General features: G+C 47.2%; 1 protein-coding gene across 9 annotated transcripts in view; it reads left to right on the top strand.

Moving 5' to 3' along the window:
- The window catches only part of Gatad2a (GATA zinc finger domain containing 2A), an 89,802-nt gene that overhangs the window by 50,073 nt on the left and 20,511 nt on the right, over positions 1–19,218 (top strand). For all 9 annotated transcript variants that reach the window (XM_051178042.1, XM_051178050.1, XM_051178045.1 and 6 more), the window contains one exon: positions 11,576–11,833. In XM_051178042.1, coding sequence (XP_051033999.1) covers positions 11,577–11,833 — 257 coding nt within the window. In that variant the 5' untranslated portion in view covers position 11,576. Of the gene's footprint in view, positions 1–11,575; positions 11,834–19,218 lie in introns of those variants that run through there.

The raw sequence follows: 19,218 nt of genomic DNA, 5'->3' as shown, positions 1-19,218 counted from the left end.
CAGATGGCGGCCCTTGGTCACAGCACGGTCAGCATTATCTTCTTGCTAAGGAGAATTGTGCATGTTGCAGAGTTCCTGAGATGTCTTTGCTGGAAAACACCTACCTGTGTGCTCTGGCTGCTCCTGTGAAGGGGGTCAGACTTTACCTGCATCATAGAGCCACTGTTTGTTTACCCTAGAATCATCTTCCAAAACTATCCTGTGGGTAATGGGAAAAGATTGTGACATGGGAGCTTGTTACTTTGCCAGCACTGGGGTGAAGGAGGTAGAGAGTGGCCCTGTATTCTGTGGTGACAAAATCAGAAGCAGACACACTATTGTCTGGAGCTTCCCTTGTGCATGAGCTCCTGGATTCTGTTGGCTTTAGTCCTACAGAAAGCAACAGCATGAATCTGTTTTCCTAAGGAAAGGTATGCATGTATTTGCTTTTTATCACTTAAAAAATTAATTATTGCATCTTTATGACCGTGTGTGGTTGTAGGGCATATGCATACCATAGCAGGGTTGAGTGTCAAATGTTTTGTTTTCACCTGCATTTTTTATACTAGATGGTAGTTTTTTTTTGTTTTGGTTTGTTTTGGTTTTTTGAGACAGGGTTTCCCTGTGTAGCTTTGGAGGCTGTCCTGAAACTAGCTCTTGTAGACCAGGCTGATCTTGAACTCACAGAGCTCCACCTGCCTCTGCCTCCCAAGCACTGGGACTAGAGGCGTGTGGCACCACCACCCATCTTGATGGCAGTTTTGCAAAGCTGGCTTTGAGGGGTCAAGTTTTTGGTTTTAGGGTAAGAATGTGTGCAATTTTCCCCCCTGTCAGATACTGTAGAAGAAATAAATGTCTCTAAGGACCAAAGGAGAAGCATAGAATTTGAGTCAAACTTGAGATCACTGAATTCTGTATCGGCATTGGGAACATGGCAGTTGTGTCAGAAGGGCCCACACCAGCACCTCAGTGGATGGGTGGTTCCCAGGGAACGAGTGGTGGTAGATAAGAGTGCTAGCCAAGTGAGACCCTGGCTTCATTCCCAGTACCACGTAAAATGAGAAGCAGTTCATGGTGAAGCTAGGTGCCAGATCTCAGCTCCTTGGAAGGCTGAATGAAGCAGGAGGGCCATTGGGCCCAGGAGTTTAGGTCAGGCTGGGCAACAAAGTGAGACCCTGTTTCCAAATAAATTAAAAAGGTGAAAAATCTTTAAGCTCATATTGGTGCTCAAAGAAAAAGAAGCTGATCAGTCCCTGGTTCCCTTTAGAGAATGTTTGGGAGCCAGTGTGGTTTCACATGTGGAGGAGATGAAGGCAGTATATGTACTCTGCTTCTCTAGACTGAACTTGCTAGCAAGGGGAGACTCATCAGTGGACCATAGAACCTGTGTCCCTGTGAGCTGGTTCTTTGTATAGACCTGATTAGTCATGGACATGCGGCATCATGGCATCACTTCTTTGTGGGCATGCTTGAAATTTTCCATAACAAAAAGTTTAGGGTCAGCAAGATGGCACAGGTAAAAGCACTTCACCATAAGCCTGAAGTCAGTGGGCAAGAAGTCTTCATCCTGAGCCTAGCGTATTTCCCCATTCCCCCCAATCTCACAGTGGTCCATCTGTGGGCTGTGAATCCTGAACCTTGTGCCTGAGCCTCATGCTGTACTTTGGATGAGTGTATTGTGAGAGTATCTTCAGTGTCTTTCAGAATTCTTTGATTTTAAAATGGTTAGTGGTGAGAAGGCCACTTCTCAAAAATATGTAGTATAAAATGGTAAGATTATGTTTAGGACTATTTCATACATTGTTGTAACTCAGTTCTAATCCCAAATCAGAAATTCATTTAGTGATATTTATAAAATTCAAACCAGCAATTCAAATACCAGGGTTGTTTTTATTGTTTTATTTTAAGCCAGAGTCCCATTAAGTAATGCTAGCTGGCCTAGAATTAAACTGTGTGGTTCAGGCTGGCCTCAAACTACAGATCCACATGTCTTCTCTATAGTGCTGGGATCAAAAGGTATATGTCACCACTTCCAACTCTTTTCTTTTTTGAGACAGGGTTTCTCTGTATTGCTTTGGAGCCTGTCCTGGAACTATAGTTCTGTAGACCAGCCTGGCCTCAAACTCACAGAGATCCACCTGCCACTGCCTCTGCCTCCCGAGTGCTGGGATTATGTCCAACTCTTGTTTAAGAAAAATGCCCCAGTAGTCTTGCTTATAGGCCAGTCTGGTAGAGGAAAACCCTTTCCCCTCCCTTTTTGGTTTCTCAAGATGGGTTTTTCTGTGTAGACCAGGCTGGCCTGGAACTTGGAGAACCACCTGCCTCTGCCTCTTGAGTGCTGGAATTAAAGGTGTGCACCTCCACTGTCTGGCTATTTTTTTAGCTTTTTGAGACAGGATCTTAAATGTTGGCCTAGAAACTTCAGAGGGCTACAGCCTCCCCCAGCATGGGTGCTTAAGAGTGTGTTGTCCCATGCATGTTCTACAGGCTGTACTCCCAGATATTGCTGGGACAGGCTCATAATCCTGTTTGATTAGTAAACTTCTGGGGCCCTCTGGATCCCCCAGATAGCTGCCATGGCTGGAATGGTGGGTTTGGACTCTAGAGCTTTACTTGATCAAACATCTTTCCTTAAGAAGCAGTTTATGTTACTGCTTACCAGACCCAAACAGCTGCAGCCCTTAGGGTTGAAGTCCTCTAAAACCAAAACACCACCACCAACAATGGCATTATCTAATGACATTAATATATCCATAGTATTTTGTAATTTTCCCTAATTCCAGAACATTTAAAGTTTTTAGTTTTTATTTTTGTATATGTATTTGTGCACACATACTGGGTGGGTGGGTGCTCAAGGTGAGAAGAGGTTAACTCCCTGGAGCTAGTTGACAGGCTTTGTGAGCTGTTGGTTATTTGCAGGACTATAAGAAATATCCAAGTGTTGCTCCCGATTTTTGAATTGACATGTCATTTTGTTTTTCCTTCATGGGGGTGGAGGCTTCTATGACCCCAGACATTCTAAGCAAGCTCCGTTGACTATCCATAGCCATAAGTGATTTCCTCTGTCTGTGAGATGTTCTAGATAACCAGGCTCTCTTGAAGAGACTTTTGTAGTTTTTGGTTTTTTGAGACAGGGTTACTCTGTGTAGTCCTGACTGTCCTGGGTCTCACTCTGTAGACCAGGGTGGACTTGAACTCATTGAGATAAGCTTTCCTTTGTGTCCCAAGCTGGCTGGTAGTAGTTCTTGATGCACACACTTTTAATTGATGTAGACTAAATTATGTTTTAGTGTGTAAGTGTTTGTATATCTGCACCTACATTCATGTTCATGTGTGTGTGGAGGCTAGAGGCTCGGTGCTCCTTAGGTGCCACCCACCTTGTTTGTTGAGGAAAGTCTTCACTGGCCAAGCAGGCGAGTCTCCTGCCCTGTACTTACATTCATGCTATTGCCTTCGATGTTTAAAAATGGGCTTTATGAGAGAAGCAAGACAAGCACTTCTCCCTAGCCCCGGATTAGCCTTTTCCCAAGAGACAGGGCTTCTTTGTGTAGCTCGACTGTCCTGGAACTTGCTCTGTAGACAAAGCTGGCCTTGAGCTCAAGAGATCTGCCTGCCTCTGCCTCCCAAGTGCTGGGATTAAAGGTCTGCACCACCTCCTTTTGGTGAGATATGTGAGAACCTATCGACAACTTCAAGGATAGGAAGTCACCCAAGGTTCTTTTAATAGATACAGGTCTTTAATTCATCTTGAGTGGTTTCTGTTTTTTGTTTTTTGGTGAGATTTTGGGACAGGGTTTCTCTGTAGCCCTGGCTGCCCTCCAACTCACTCTGGAGACCACACTGGCTTCCTATCTGTCCCATGTGCTGGGGTCACAGGTGTGCACTACCACACCTCGCTGTTTCTTTTTCTTTTTTGTGATAGCGCCTCACTCTTTCTAGCCCAGGCTAGATTTGAATACACAGCAACCCTCCTTTTTTTCAGACTCCCACATGCTGGAATTACCTATGTGGTAATACACTATGCCTGGCTTGTGTTTCTAGATGCCTTGCTCTGCTGTTCAGACTACTTGTGGAGAACTGGGCTGCAAAAGTGTTGCATGTCCTGCTGGTTTCTGTGGGTTTCCAATTGTTATCTTCCTTCTTTACATGAAGTCTCTGCTTAGTTTACAGAATGGGAGTGAGTGAAAGAAGCTTGCCTCTAGTTTGTTTAGCGAATGTGTATCCATCTAGTGCCTCTTTTGTGCTGACCATTGTGCCTGCACTGGGCCCTGGTGACAAGGAGGTGTCTCCTGTCCTTGGGAGAGGAGTGGGAGTATATGAACATGAACATATAGATTGAAGCTTCAAGTATCAGCTGAGACCTGGTAGAAGAGCCTGTTGGTAGGGAGCAGGTGTGCAGAGATGGGAGAAGGGCATGCTGGAGTGAGTGGCAGAGGCCACCAGAGACTGGAACCTTTTTTGGCCAAGGCCAGGGCTGCTACTTTTTCCTCAGCATGATCTGACAGAAGATACACTTTTGTTGTTGTTCTTGTTGTATTTTCTTTTGTTTTGGAGACTTTCATTGTCCAGTGACTGACTTCCTTCTGGGACCTTCTTGGGAGTAGAAGCCAGGATGGTTCCTCATGCTTCTGGACACTCCCCCTCCCCCATACCTGATAAACCATTTTAGGGTTTCACTGGTGCACACAGGCCCTCCCTAAGCTTTAGATACCCTGGAGATCTGCCCTGATCCTATAGCACCATCTTCTACAGGACCTCCATGGGCCATAGGCCTCTAGACACTTGGCTGTATAGTAATTCAGGTTCTACTGTCCCCTAAGTCCTCTGAGTCTTCCCTGGAAACCTTGGCTAGGCTTTATACTTGAACCGGGTTAAAGTTTCATGCTTTGCAGCAGTTGAATTTGTAGCATGTCCTTTCCTTGTCTGGGGGACCTCTTTGCCTTTAGAATTCCATGTGTATGAGATTCAGGACAGTTTGAGGCCAACCCTGTAGCTAGCTGCTTGTCTACTCTTTTCAGAGACTTTTAAGCCTTGGGGTCCTGGGTTTAGGTTGAATTTGCTGGTTGCATGTGCTTTGTGAACCCTCTGCTTCTGGGCAGATGTGCTCTGGATGTTTTTGGAAAAGAAGGCTGTTGACCACTGTGTTAGGAACTACTGGAACTGTGCTGCTGTTGCTTTTCTCTGTTTGGTTTTGTCTGGGAGAAGCACTAGCCTAGGTGGGCCCAAGGCTGTGGCCCATCATAGTACAGTTTTATTTGGACATAGCCATGCACACTGGAGTATGTACAGTAAGGACTTCAGGACAGAGTTCTCCCACAGACAACACGAGATTCCAGAAACCAGAGGTGCTAGACTGCTTCCCCTGAAGTCCAGAAAGATTTCAATGAAACTTAACTACAATCACACAGCAAAATGCCACCTGTGCTCATGTCCATCCCCTCCTTGGATCCCACAGCCCACCATGATACAGCATGCTCAGGTCTCCTAAGGCAAGAATTTCATTCCCTGTGACATGGGTGTGGGATTTTGCTCTTGTAGCCTATTTCTCATATTGTTTGGACCCCTCCCCCCCTCGTGTTTTTGTCATTTGAGTGAAATTCTGAAAGGCTGTGTCTTTGGCTCCTTTTGCCCACAGGCCTATGTTTTTCCTGCCTGATTTCATATCATATCATATCATATATCATATCATAGAGGAACACTGCAGTTGTAGGTGTGCTTTCATGCTACTCAGCAGAGTTGAAATGCTTTTGTGTTGTGCATATCTCAATAGAACATGTCCAGCTTGAGAAGCACTCACTCCTAAGGCGTTCCAGGTTCCTGGACCCTGCAGGCGTGATTTGGGAGGTGCTTTCTGTGGAGCTCTGCCTAGAGCAGTGCAGACTGCAGCCCTAACATCCTCCCACTCTCTAGGTGACTCCTACCTCACCTGGCTGAGCCTGTTATTGCCCCTGTAAACTGGGGGCTGGTTTACATTCAACCCTACAAGTAATGGTTGGTGGGCTTGACCTTGGGGATGCTGCTGGGTGTTAGGAGGAAGACCCTACCTTCATGTTCACACAAAAGGAACATGTTTGGGTGGGGCCCAAAGTTCCTGCCAGCCCCAACCCTAACCCACAATTGCTCATTTATTTAGTGCCTGCTGGGGAGGGAGGGAGAGAGTGTGTGTGTCCCTTGGCAAGCTATGGACACACCAAGGACATTGATGAGGTATCCCTAATCTTGAAGAGATAAAAATCATCCTGAGCTGCTGCTGCCTGCCTTCTTATAAATCACCTTTTTGTGAAATCCTTCAGTCACCCTTTGGTGCTGGAGTCTCCCCTGACTCCAGGGGAGTTTTTGTTCTGTTCAGGGTGGCTGCTCCACCTTCCTGGTCTCACATGTATACAAGCGTTCCTGAAGGTGAAAACAGGCAGTGCAGCGGAGGACGATGCTTCAGGTCAGTATTGGAGGAAGGAGAAGGTGGGAACCTGTCACTTTATTGATTGAGAGGATACCTGTCCTCAGCTTGTAACACTCTTGGGTATTTGGCATCTGATGAGCCCTGGCATAAGTGAGGTATTTTGGAAAGGCCATTTGGCAAGGGCCATTGTGGCCCTCCCATTGCAAGTCACCAGGGGCCCTGAAGGAGAGGTTCTGGTCTCAGCATCTCCTCTTCAGGGCTTTGAAAGCCTAGGACAGGCTGTTGGGCTTTTCTGATTTGATTTTACTTACTCGTTTATGTTATGTTGTGTGGGCAAGTGCCATGTTATACATGTATAATTTGGGAGGGTCAATGACTGGGAGCTCAGAGGTTAAGAGCATTTGTTGCTCTTCCAGAAGATCTGAATTCTGTTCATCATACCTATGTGGTGACTCACAACTGCTCTAGATCCCAAGTTCCAAATATCAGGCACCTTCATCTGACTTCCTTGGGCTGACACAATACACATAGAAACATAGAACACTTATATAGGATAAAATAATTTTTCAAAAAAGTACCAGGTATAGTGGCTCATCCCTTTAATCTCAGCACTCTGTGAGCATGGGCAGATTTATTTCTGAGTTCAAGGCCAACCTGGGCTACATAGTTAGACCTTGTCTCAGAAAATAAATGGGTGTATGTAATTCATGGGAACTTTTAGGTTTTTAAGACAGGATTATTTCTCTGTGTAATAGCACTGCTGTCCTGGACCTCAGCTCCAGTTGCTAATAGGGGTGACCTGGCCTCCAGCTTGGGCCACAACTCACTGGAGAATACCAGCTGCAGGCCAGGAGGAGCTGGGCAGCAGGACCTCTCTCTGTGCCTTATGATTGGGTTCCATGTGCCCTTGTCTGATGAGGGCAGCTGCTTTTTCTTTTAATAATTTATTTGACTTTATGTTCCTTGGTATGAAGGTGTCACATCCACTGGAACTGGAGTTAGAGACAGTTGTGAGCTACCATGTGGGACCTCTGGAAGAGCAGCCAGTGTGCTTAACTGCTTTAACTGCTGAGCCATCTTTCCAGCCTCTTCCCCATTCTCAAAGAGTCTATTGCTTGATTAGAACAAAAACAAAACAAAACAAAAAAACCAGAGCAGCCTCCTTCCCCCACTTGTACTTAGTGAAGCTTCAGAGCACACCTTGGAGGGAAGTCTCTGTGCCCTACCTCCCACCAGCCAATTCTGTGCTCCATGTCATCATGTTTCCATGCTGGGGTCCTGTCACCTCCCTCACAGTTCATCTGGGTCATCTCCATCAAGACTGAGTTCAGATGCACTCTTTCCTACCTGTCACCTGACACTCTTGGCCATTTCAGTCCTTGCCCAGCTGTGTATTCCTGTCTACATAGTAATCCTCAGCTCCTCAGACAGCAGCTACCCTGGTAGAGGCCCTGGGCTGCTACTGAGGGAAGGAGTGGGAAGCATTTTGTTTCTTCTCTCTTTCCCTCCCTCTCTCCCTCAGGGCTAAGGTTTCCCCAGGTTACAAACATCATTCCTATATTGCTAACTGAGGTTCAGCCTCCACAGTCAGGACAGCTGAGTCTAACCTGTTGAATGTTAACATGATGCTGTTTCAGCTTGGAGAAGTCCCCTCCCCTTCCCTCCCCTCCACTCCATTCCCCTTCCCTGCCCTTCCTCCCTTTCTTCTTTTTTGGTTTTTCAAGACAGTTTCTCTGTAGCTTTTGGAACCTGTCCTGGAACTTGCTCTGTGGACCGGGCTGGCCTGGAACTCATAGAGATCCATCTGCTTCCTGAGCACTGGGATTAAAGGTGTGTGCCGCCGCTGCCACCACCAGGTTACTTTTCATTCCATTCTTTTCACACACACAAAACTCAGAATGTGCAGCTGCTGACCCCAAAGCCCTTCTTTAGGGAGACTTTACATGGTGTGTTAGTGTGGTAGTTGGACTGTGACTTGTGTCTGTAGGCTAGCTGGGGATGGTCACTGGCCCATTGTACTTGGTCTGTGCTGGGTACCTTGGCTCTAGAGGACTTCTTAGAGGTCCTGGTCCCTGTTGCAGCATTTGGCCTTTGGCACTTGACTTAGAGCTTCGGACCCAAGGTCCTCCCTCTAATTGCATTGTGGCATTTTACTGAAAGGAAGCAGCCTTCAGGTAGCAGTTAATGGAGTTTGTGCTGCCTCAGAGACCCACCTTCCCTGTACCACAAGGACTCAGCCCCTTGGTCCCAGGCTGGCAGAGACACCTATATAGGACTGTTGCTGAGGGAACCCTTTGATGTACGCCATCTTCCCATTAGTCTTCAGGCTCCACTGATTGTTGTTAGGGCTGCTGTACTGTGCAGGTGTGGGCCCCAGCCCTGGATGTTCAGAGAGAGCAGGAACACTCTTGCTCTCGGTGTTCTAGCCCCTCTCCTTGGCCCTTGTGACTTTCATTCACATCTCTACCCTGAAAATTACCATCATTTCCTGTGCTGCTGCCATGCAAGCTGTTGCCTGGTGAGATCCATCCCCCTGAACAGGCCTGTGGTAGTTACTCTAGTGGGGCAGTTTCCTTTTTTCCCCTCTGGGGATTTTTAAGCCCACCCTCATTTGCAAATGAGTGATTCAGCCCCTTTCTCTGCCTCTTACGATGCTTCCTAAGGGAGGCTTTTTTCTACCTGCCTGCTTTGTGCCTGCATGCAGTGGCTGTAAGCACTGGTCCCGGGGCGACTTTGGTCCTGCTGGCCTTGAGGGGGTGTTGGGACTTTTCTTACCACAGAATACCATAGTGGACTCGATTGGTCACTCTTCAAGGGCACATCTGTGCAGGTTCAGGCCCTAGTAGAGAGGGCACAGCCTGCTCGGGACCTCTGTGTGGTGTCTATTCTCCTAACTCTGCTTATCTTTCTTCAGGTGGAGAGGCAAAACCCAGGCACCCCTCCCCTGAGGTTGGCTCAGCTCCTAATACATGCTATTGGGCTTCTGGACCCTGTTTAGTTCTGAACAGATAACTATCCCCATGTGTTTGGTGGGGGGAGATTTGGCAAGGGCTGTCCTAGAGATATAGAGAACAGTTCCCCCAACCCCTCCTTGTTAGACCCTTGCTTTTCCTTAGTCCTTTCATAGCAATAAGGAAGCAAGGCAGAGAAGATAGACCTTAGGCAGGGTCTCTAGTGGATTAATAGGAACTGAGTCAGCTTGAGGCCAAGGCCTGAGGCTACCCTAGGAAAGCCCTGCCTAAGTCCTGCCTGCTTGGCTGCAGCAGAGTTGTGTTGGTAGAGTGTGAGGGTATAGCCAGGCCTAGAGCTTAGCGCTTTTCTTTCTTTCTTTCTCTCTTTCTTTCTTTCTTTCTTTCTTTCTTTCTTTCTTTCTTTCTTTCTTTCTTTCTTTCTTTCTTTCTTTCTTTCTTTCTTGGGAGACAAGGTTTCTCTGTGTAGTCCTAGTGTCCTGGAACTCACTCTGTAGAGCAGGCTGGCCTTGGACTCAGATCCACCTGCCTCTGCTTCCCAGAGTGCTGGGATTAAAAGTGTGCCGCAGCCGCCCAGCAAGCTTCACTCTTGAGAGTCATAATGTTCCTAGTTCCCACATACCCTGCTTGTCAGAGGTCCTGGGCTCCCAACTTTCCCTGTCCAGGCCTGGGTATGCTTGTATCCTGTTTGAGATACTGCCACAGTCTGCCTCATCACTTGTTCTAAACCTCAGAGCAACTCTGCTTCAGGCAGCCTTGACACCCCAGGGCAGTGACTTGTATGCTTTCACAGGGAGGTAAGACAAGAGTGTCAGCAGGTTTGATGGGTGTTTGTGGTCAGTTGTGTTGGAGGAAGAGCAAAGCTTTTGAACTCCAGAGCTGAGAGGTGTTGGAGTGGAGTAGAGGGGTGGGATGGATGCTCTGGTGTCTGAGGGAGGTTGGCATGGTACAGGTTGGAGTGGCAGAAAGATTGGAGGCAGATAATAGGATTTGGGACCCTATCCCGATCCCCTCTGGACCGAATCATATTAGGGTTAAAGCATCAGCCATACCTGGTGGTCACCGACCCAGAAGGCTCCCTGACCCTTCTCAGAAGACTGAGGATCCAGGAGCACTCCTTAGCATCCATCAGGGTGACTGGATGTGGGGAGAGGAGGAGACAACACTCTGATTTGGCTATGGGAGTGCATTCTTGATATAATGTATGCAGTCTCCTGAAGGGGGCTTCCAGAACTAGCTTTGTCTAGGATAGGCCTTTCCTGCCATATTTGCCAGTATGGAAACTGAGGCACCTGGAAGGAGGTACCCTGCCATACCTCTGCAGGGCTATACTCTAGGTGCCAGATGAGCCATGACAAACTATGCCCTGGATCCTGCCAGAACTCAGCCAGATTTTTTACCTGTCCATAGTGAACTCTGGATTCTCTGACTTTCTCTAGTCTGGTGTCCTGTGGGATTCTGAGCGGGCTCCTTTAAGAGCTCCTTGTCCCAGACCCTTGCTGTGGAATGCCAGCAAGCTATCCTCCTGTCTCTGCTAGGGTTAACAACACTTCACTTCAGCTGTGTTGTCTGGAACCGGTTCAGACTGGTTTTCTGGAAAGTGCTTTTGTCTCTCTGACTGAATCCTGGGAAGGGTCATGTGGAGCCCAGTGATGTCATGGGATCAAAAACTGACTCAGCAGTTTTTGATTTTTGTTTTGTTTTTTTTCCTTTTTCTTTAAATCAAGATATATATGTGCCACAGGTACAGGGCCATAGTGGTGGGGCATGATGGGATTGACCAGTTTGTATTTTGCTCAGAGTGTATTTCTGCCAAACAAAAGAGCTTAATGTGACTTCACTTCTGGCTCCCTGGAGGGGAGCAGCAGAGGGGAGCTCAGGCACCACAGGTGCTGTATGCCAGAGCTCCCCTCTGTGCCCCCTTCCCCCATTGCAGTACAGGTGCTCACCTCCTGGGCTAGTTTTCAGGCCCATAGTCAGCACTGTCCCTCCATAGAATGTCCAGTAACAGCTGCCACTACTTTCTTCCCACTAGGATTCCATGGCTTCTCAGAGATGGCCACACCCCAGAGGCCTGTGTACCACCTTCCTGCCCAGCCATCTTGAGGGTGTGAAGAAAGTCTTGGAGGGGCTTCTGTGGTCCAGTCCTTGTCCTTTCTCCAGACTTTAAGAAGAGTCTGCTTCTCCGTGCCTGGTTCAAATGCTGTGTCCTTCCTTTCACATACAGAATGAGCGAAGAAGCATGTCGAACCCGCAGTCAGAAGCGAGCCCTTGACCCTGACCCAACGGAGGATGATGTGGACAGCAAGAAAATGAAAATGGAGAGAGGGTCATTGGAGCTAACTGTAGATGGAGACACCAGGGTGATGCCCGAGCCTGGTGCAGGCCCAGCCCAAGGGTTGCTGAGGACAGCAGAGACCATGGCCTCAGGATCAGACGAAGGGCTGGTAGGGGACGGGCCTGTGGACATGCGCACCTCACACAGGTGAGTGGGAAGAGCCAGTGGGCTGGGCTGAAGCCTAGTAGGGTGTCCTTGAGTCCTAGGCTGAGGCCCTGTCAGTGGCAGGTCCACTGACAGGGCCTCATAGGGAAGGAAGTCCCCTGCTGTCAGTGGGTCTCTGGGGTTATAGGAGGACTGGAACATTACTTTGATAAGTGCCTCAGGGAGGCCAGACTGCCACTCCCTGCCTATGTCACTCCTCAAGGGCAGGGCCTCCCATTGATCTGACAGGCGTCTGCCATCTGCTCTGTAATTTCTCCTGGTCATCACTAATTACTTTAAGGGAACTTTGCTAAGTCTGACTCAGCCTCCCATCAGGTCTTCACTCAGAAACCCCTTTTCCCAGCATCTGTATTACCCTTTCTTTACAACACTCTAGAATGGAGCATTGACCCCAGACTCCACTGAGGGCACAGCCTCCCACTCTGTGATGGGCTGTTTACCTAATGAGGGCCAACACCTGGTGGGGTGCAGGCAGCTGGTTCTCCACATGTTCCCTGAAGTGCACAGGGGTTTCAATCTGTCAGCCTTGTGCAAAGCTGAGGACCCCAATATTGGCTGGTGTAGAATCCTCACTACTTGGAGGTCAGTGGGAAAGTCCAACCTCCCTTCTATTGAGAACACTGTGAATTTGTCATTAGGAAGGCTTTTCTTAATCTGCACAAGTGTGACAGGATGTGCCTGTCATTTTAGGAGGTGCAGACAGGAAGATAAGTTCAAGGTCATTCTCAGCTACATATATTGTTGGAAGCCAGCCTGGGATGCCCAGGACCTGTCTCTATAACAATCATTTTGCTCTCTCAAAAACTTGTCTTCTTCTCTGACTGCCTTTTGCTGCCCCATTCTAAGCCTAAGACTCATTTTGAAATAAGTCAGAGGGACAGAGAGACAGGCTCAGGCTCCTCTCCCTCTCTCTGACTTTCTGGGTCCTCAGCTCTCTGAGACCTCTGATGGATGAGCTCCCAAAGCTGAGGGAGAAGGGAGTAGGTTCTTTGGGGTATGCCAGATCTGTTCTATACTTTGTCTACCGTGCCTGCTACTTTGTGGATGGAAGTCCAAAGTTGAGTATTACGGGGTGAAAGAGCAACCTTTGTGTTGCCGAAGCCTCTGAATGTCTGGGGCCCTCCTCAGCTTCTCTTTCCCCCCTTCCCCCAGCTTTTCAAGATATGGTTTCACTGTGTCATTTTGGAGCCTGTCCTGGAACTTCCTTTGTAGACCAGGCTGGCCTCAAACTCACAGAGATCCACCTTCCTCTGCCTCCTGAGTGCTGGTATTAAAGGTGTGTGCCACCACACCTGGCAGCTTTGGTTTCTAAACTGTCCTTTAGATTTACTGAAGCTGCTTAGGATGCTTTCTTATGACACTTAAGGATGTAGGGGACAGATCACCCAGATAACCCTGGAGTGAGGGTTGCCTGGTGATTAGAGAACCCTGGCTGGTACAGGTATAAGAGTGAAGAAGAAACCCAACTCTGCAGGTCAGTGGACAGAGTGGGGGCTAGGTCTCATGTTCCAGCTTTCCCTGGGCAGAACGAACATCCCAGCCATATTTCTTCCTTGTGAAATATTCACCCTGCCTTGCAGGTTGATGAAGTGACTGAAAATGTGCACAGAGTGGCAACCTGCAGAGCGGGAATAGTCTGAAGGGGAATAGCTCTGGCTTCTGTGTTTGGTCTTCCTTAGGGTGTCTGGCCAGGATCATCTTTAGGGACTTCCCTCCGGCACTGTGTGTTCTGTTGGTGTTAGGTAGGAGTTGGATTCTATGTAGACTCATGTAGTGAGTGCATCTACCCAGAGTAGTGAGGGTGAGATACTCTTCCTTTGGAGAGTGAGGGGATGATTTCGAGGTAGGGTTTCTCTGTGTAGCTCTGGCTATCCTGGAACTCACTCTGTATACCAACCAGGATAGTCTCAAATTCAGAGATCCTCCTGCCTCTGCCTCCTGAATGCTAGGATTAAAGGTGTTCACCACCACTGCCTGGCCATGGAAAGAATATTTTTAAGTTAAACATTTCTAGACCAATATGGCTGTAATTTCCATACAACCTGGTAAGTTGGCACATTTTTCCTAGGTGATAAGACAAAGCTAGTTTCCAAATTTAAATCCTACAAAGGAGGAGGCATATAAGGGGCAGTGTGACCACATCAGTGGCCATGGTTTTCCAGGCTCTGCGGTTAGATGAGCCAAACTGGAGGCATCCATATATTATGTCTACTGTTAATTGTGCTGAAATAAAGTGAAAAATGTTTTTAGTCTTTTTTTTTTCTTCTTCTTCTTCTTCTTCTTCTTCTTCTTCTTCTTCTTCTTCTTCTTCTTCTTCTTTTTTCCTCCTTTCTTTTTCTGATGGGAGATGTGTCTGATGTGTTATTTGGGACTGGTGTGGCTTAGGGACCAGGCTGGCAGGGAAAACAACTCATAACATTTTTCTTTTGAGGCAGTGTCTTACTGGTAGCTCTAGCTGGCTTGGAACTATGCATGTAGACTAGACTAGCCTTTGCTTCCCAACATTTTTGCTGGTTAAAGATGTGTGTCAATGTGACTGGCTCCTTTAAGTTTTTTGTTAACTTGTGGGGCGTGGGAATCTGAGTGCTCATGGAGGCCAGAAGTCAGCCACAGGTATTACTCAGGAGCTGTCTACTTTTTGAGACCCTCTCTCACTGGCCCGAGGCTTGGCAGCTTGGTCTGGCTATTTGGAAAGTGAGCCCCAGAGACCCAACTGTCTCCATGTCACCTATCCTGAGATTACAGGTGCCACAAGTCCTACTATTTATGTGGGTGCTTGGGGTGGAGCCATCTCCCCATTGCCTACTTTGTAAATTTGAAAAGTGTGATACCATGTCTTTGGTCCAAACCAAGAGATGAACGTGGATGGTCCTCTGGGAACATAGTCTCTGCTCTCCAAGGATATGTGGTTTCCTGACTTTGAATAACTTAGCTTCCAGCAGATTAGCTTTGTGTGTACCTGTAGACTTTATGTAGTGTGTGTGTCCTCTTTGTCGCCTGGCTTTCATTTTACACTGTGTCTAAGATTCGTGCACACTGTTTCATAGCACAGGCAGTGCCCTCTGTCCTTATGAGTTCCACACTAATGGTTTCAACCAATCACAGTCGGAAATGATGAGTGGGCTGGGGAGAGTGTAACATAGTAGTACTATCTTTCTCACTGCTATGACAGAATGCCTGACAAAAACTGCTTAAAGAGAAAAAATTTCAGTTGGTTAATATTTGAGGATAAACTCATGGTGGCAGGGAGGGCTGGAGGCCGGAGCATGTGGCAGCTAGTCACCAACAGTGTTCCTGTGGTCAGAAAGCAGAGGATGATGAAAAAAGCTGTTACGCAAATGATTTCTTCCTTTTTGTGCAGAATTGGATCCCAGGCCATGGTGTGGTGCTGCCTTCATTCACCTACATGTGCGTCTTTTTTTTTTTTTTTTTTTTTTTTAGATTGTAAATTCCATCAAGCTGACAGTCAAGATTAACTATGGCAGGTAGAGCATAGGGCCCTGAGTTCAATGCTTAGTAACAAAAAGAAAAGGGTGTAGGATTTATGCTTATGCTAAGTATGTTGAGGACTTTCTGGTTACTAGTCCCTAAGCAGTATGGCATGCCTGTTTGAAGTAAACAGCTGTTTTAATGATGTACAACACAGCATGTGCAGGTTGTTTGCAAAATTATACCATGTTATACCAGAGGCTGGATCATCTCAGAACTGGGGGGGGGGGGCAGAGAAGGCCTGGGATCACTGGCCACTGACCACTACCAAGGGTTTAACTGTATACTTCTGGAATTTCTTTTTTCTTTTTTTTTTTTTTTTTTCTTTGCATGTATGTATGTATGTGTGCCCAAGAAGGGGTGTCAGCTCACTGAAGCTGGAGTTCCAGGCATTTGGGAACTGCCTGATGTGGGTTCTGGGAATTCAACTCCAGTTCTCTGCAAGAGCAGTATGTGCTCTTAACCACTGAGCCATTTCTTCAGCCTGCTTCTAGAATTCTAATTGGCTCTTTTTCAAAACTTCTGTCTCATGCTCTCATTATGGACATTTTGAAGGCTAGGGTAGGCTCTGGTGGTGGCAGAGACATGGGATTTCTGTTTTCTTTGAAGAGGAGCCTGGATTGAAATCACTAAGTGATGTCTCTGTGACTGTGTATATCATTACAGCCAGGTGACTTGGAACATGGGTGGCAGATGTAGCAGTGGGGCCAGCACTCTGTGCCCATATTCCACTCTAAAGTTTTCCTGGCCATCTCCTAGCATGTTTTATATTTGGAATAAATTGAGATTGGAGGGCGGTTGGGGATTATGACTGCAGAAAGCATCAGATCTTCCAAAAGGCAGTGGTGGCACAGTGAGACAGAAACTGCGCTCTTCAGCACCCAGAAATCTACCAGGGAAAGGTGTGGTATATGGCCAGGGACTGCTATATATTCTCCCACTCTTTGGCAGTGTAGGCTGAGGATCAACAGCTTGCTTGGGGTGTGGAGCCCAGGGCAGCACTTTGCCCATCATGGATTTTGGTCAGTGAATCTTGAAAAGATAATAACTATCACTGTCACTGCAGTGCTGTCAGAACCAAGAGTAAAGCATGGCCTGACCTTACATAATGATACCTGTCTCAAACAAGGAAATAACTTTAAAATACAAAGAAGAAAGCAGTGTTTAACATAAAACAAGACAAAGTTGCTGAAGAAAAGAGAACAAGAAAGAAGGCCAGGTGTTTATGCAGAGCAGCCACACCAGTGGGCAGGGAGCATCAGACTCCAGCTCAGACATGCGGTGTCTCATTTAAGTGACCTGACACCCCATAGGTTCAAGGAGAGAGAGATCAAGCAAACAGCAGAGCCCTGGGTGCGTTCATGAATGATGAAGTGGTTTGAAGACAGAAACTGTTATCTCATAGGATTGCCACATGAGAGTGAGAGAGGGACTTTGAGGGTGGGGGCTCTTATTATGTAGTTGAGGCTGACCTACTCTGTTCTGAATGGTAGGATTAAAGATCTATGCCAGCCCAAAGAGGGTTGTTTTCTAAGATAAGAATTCAATCACTAGCACATGCGCACTTAAACAGAGAGCCCTGAGTGCCTAAGGCCTAGACCAGTACAATTCATGTTAGAAATAGATGGTTCAGTGGATAAAAAAAAGCACTTGCCACTCAAGCATCTGCAGAACCCATATAAAGGTGGGAGGAGAGACCCAGCTCCACAAAGCTGCCCACTGCCCTTCACGTGAACATTTTACATGTTGCTTCCCCATCATGCACAAACACAGTGGTGGTAATTTGTAAAGATGTCACAGTTTACTCTTGGTACATGCTAAGGCAACTAGACACAATAAACAAGATTACAGAGGATATAGCCACTGTTGACCCATTGGGCCTGGCTGACATCTGCATAACATAGTACAGCTCAAGTGTGTATTGAACATTCTCTGGGTTAGCTATAATAACGATGACAGACAACAGCAAGCATTAACAATGATGTATAGAAACCAGAGTCTCTGGTATGCCCCTGGTCAGAGTGTAAAGTAGCACAGGCAGACATTTTTCTCCAAATTTAGACATGACTGAGGAAAAAAATGGAATCACTTTCATCACATGGTGCATGCCAGCCCTAGAGGAGATACCCAGGTATCTGTAAAGCAAGTTAATATTGCATTTACAGTACAGAAAGTAGATAGCGTTGTAAAACACAGATGAACCACAGCTGGCCATGCTGAAGGGGCCATAGCAGACCCCAGTGACTGAGCACACATAATTAGAGGACATGGGCAAGGAAAAGATATGTATGAGGCCCTAGGTTCCATCTCCAGCACTGAGGACAAAAGGAGGGAAAGGATTACAGATATAGCTCACAAAGTGGCCCAGTGGATAAAGAAAGGGGCTTGCCACCCAGTCTCATAACCTGTATCTGAGCCCAGGACCTATATGGCAGGAGAAAACTAACCTAGTCACAGGCTGTCATCTCTTATTCCGTGTGCAGGCTGTGTCACATGTGTGCCCTAGACACATAAAACAAAGTTTAAAGTTTAGACTAAGATCTGGAAAGGAAGGGCATGGATAGCTAAGATAGAGAGAGCTATGTGGGGCCAGGCAGTGGGAGAATAGTACAAGGGGACATCTTGGTGAATGTCTCAGCTTTGATAATAAAAGCCACTGAATTGTACTCCTTATCCTCCTGTTCTATCTCCTGAGTGCTAGGATTACAGATAAGTGCCTCCATGCTGAATAGTGCTATTAATGACACCGAGTTCTGCTATGTGCTACCCCTCGTGTGGATGTTCTAGTAATAAGTGGGGTTTAGTAGTCTGGCTCAGTGGTAAAGAACTCCCTTTTCGTGTACAAAGCCATGTGCCCCACTCCTATTATTTATTATAAATAAATAGGAGTTAAAATTCTAGTATTTGTAAACGTATTTGTGGAAACAGAATCCACAGAGGTTACTCCAGGGTTGTGTATCTTGTTCTGCAAGGTCTATCATCTGTAAGATTGTGAGCATGTGCTGTATTTTTTGGCCTAGACCTTTGGCCAAGGCTGAGCTGGTGCAGACAAAGAAGGCTGCTTGCTGCCCCACACTCCACTCCCTTCCCAGTCTGGATCTCACTGCTTAGCTCCAGCTGGCCTTGTACTCCTCACCATCCTTCTTCCTCTCCCTCCCCAGGCATGGAATGATAGGTGGGCCACCATGTGGGACTTGCATGAACCTTTTCTGCGGCATCATCTTCTTGAGTTGCAGGGTGAGTCCTGTGCATGGTGCTGTTCTTGGAGAGGAAGGCATTGTTGACAGTTTGGCCTACTTGAAGGGAATGCCCCAACATGATTGTCTTCATGTCCTCATGAGAGGAGGTTGCAGGGTCTGTGTTTTGTCAAGATGGTCTTGGAGTCCAGCATCTACTTCCAACCCATCTTAGGCAGATGCTAGCACCTGCCCTTTAGGTACTTGTGTCTCTTCCCTTCCTCCTCTTCCTTTGTGTTGGTTTGATCACTGCAGAGTTGAGTGAGCACAGGCTGAGCATACTTTCCTTTCAGCCAGCTTGGGGGCCGTTGAGCTGGTAGAGCCATTTCAGTCTTTGGGTTGTGGACTTTAGATCTCCTGGTGTGGCACTGTATTCTCTAATAAGCCTGGATACCAGAAGGGCACTGGTGGGGGGGGGGGAGTTGGTACCATGTCCTTCATGACATGATCACTAAGAGAGCACTGAAGGGCAATGGCACATTTGTAGAAATCTGTGGCACATCCACCAGTGCTCTGTGTCCTCCACAAAAGCCAGGTGGCTCTAAGAGTGCCAAGGGGAGGGTGGGGTGGGTTGCCTTGCCTTCTCTGCAGAGATGGGTTAGGCCTCAAAGCACATGCATGGTGCCAAGGCCAGCAGGCCAG

This window comes from Phodopus roborovskii, unplaced genomic scaffold, assembly GCF_943737965.1.
Source record: "Phodopus roborovskii unplaced genomic scaffold, PHOROB, whole genome shotgun sequence".
Classification (NCBI taxonomy): Eukaryota; Metazoa; Chordata; class Mammalia; order Rodentia; family Cricetidae; genus Phodopus; species Phodopus roborovskii.
This window is presented reverse-complemented; position numbering and strand designations above follow the sequence as displayed.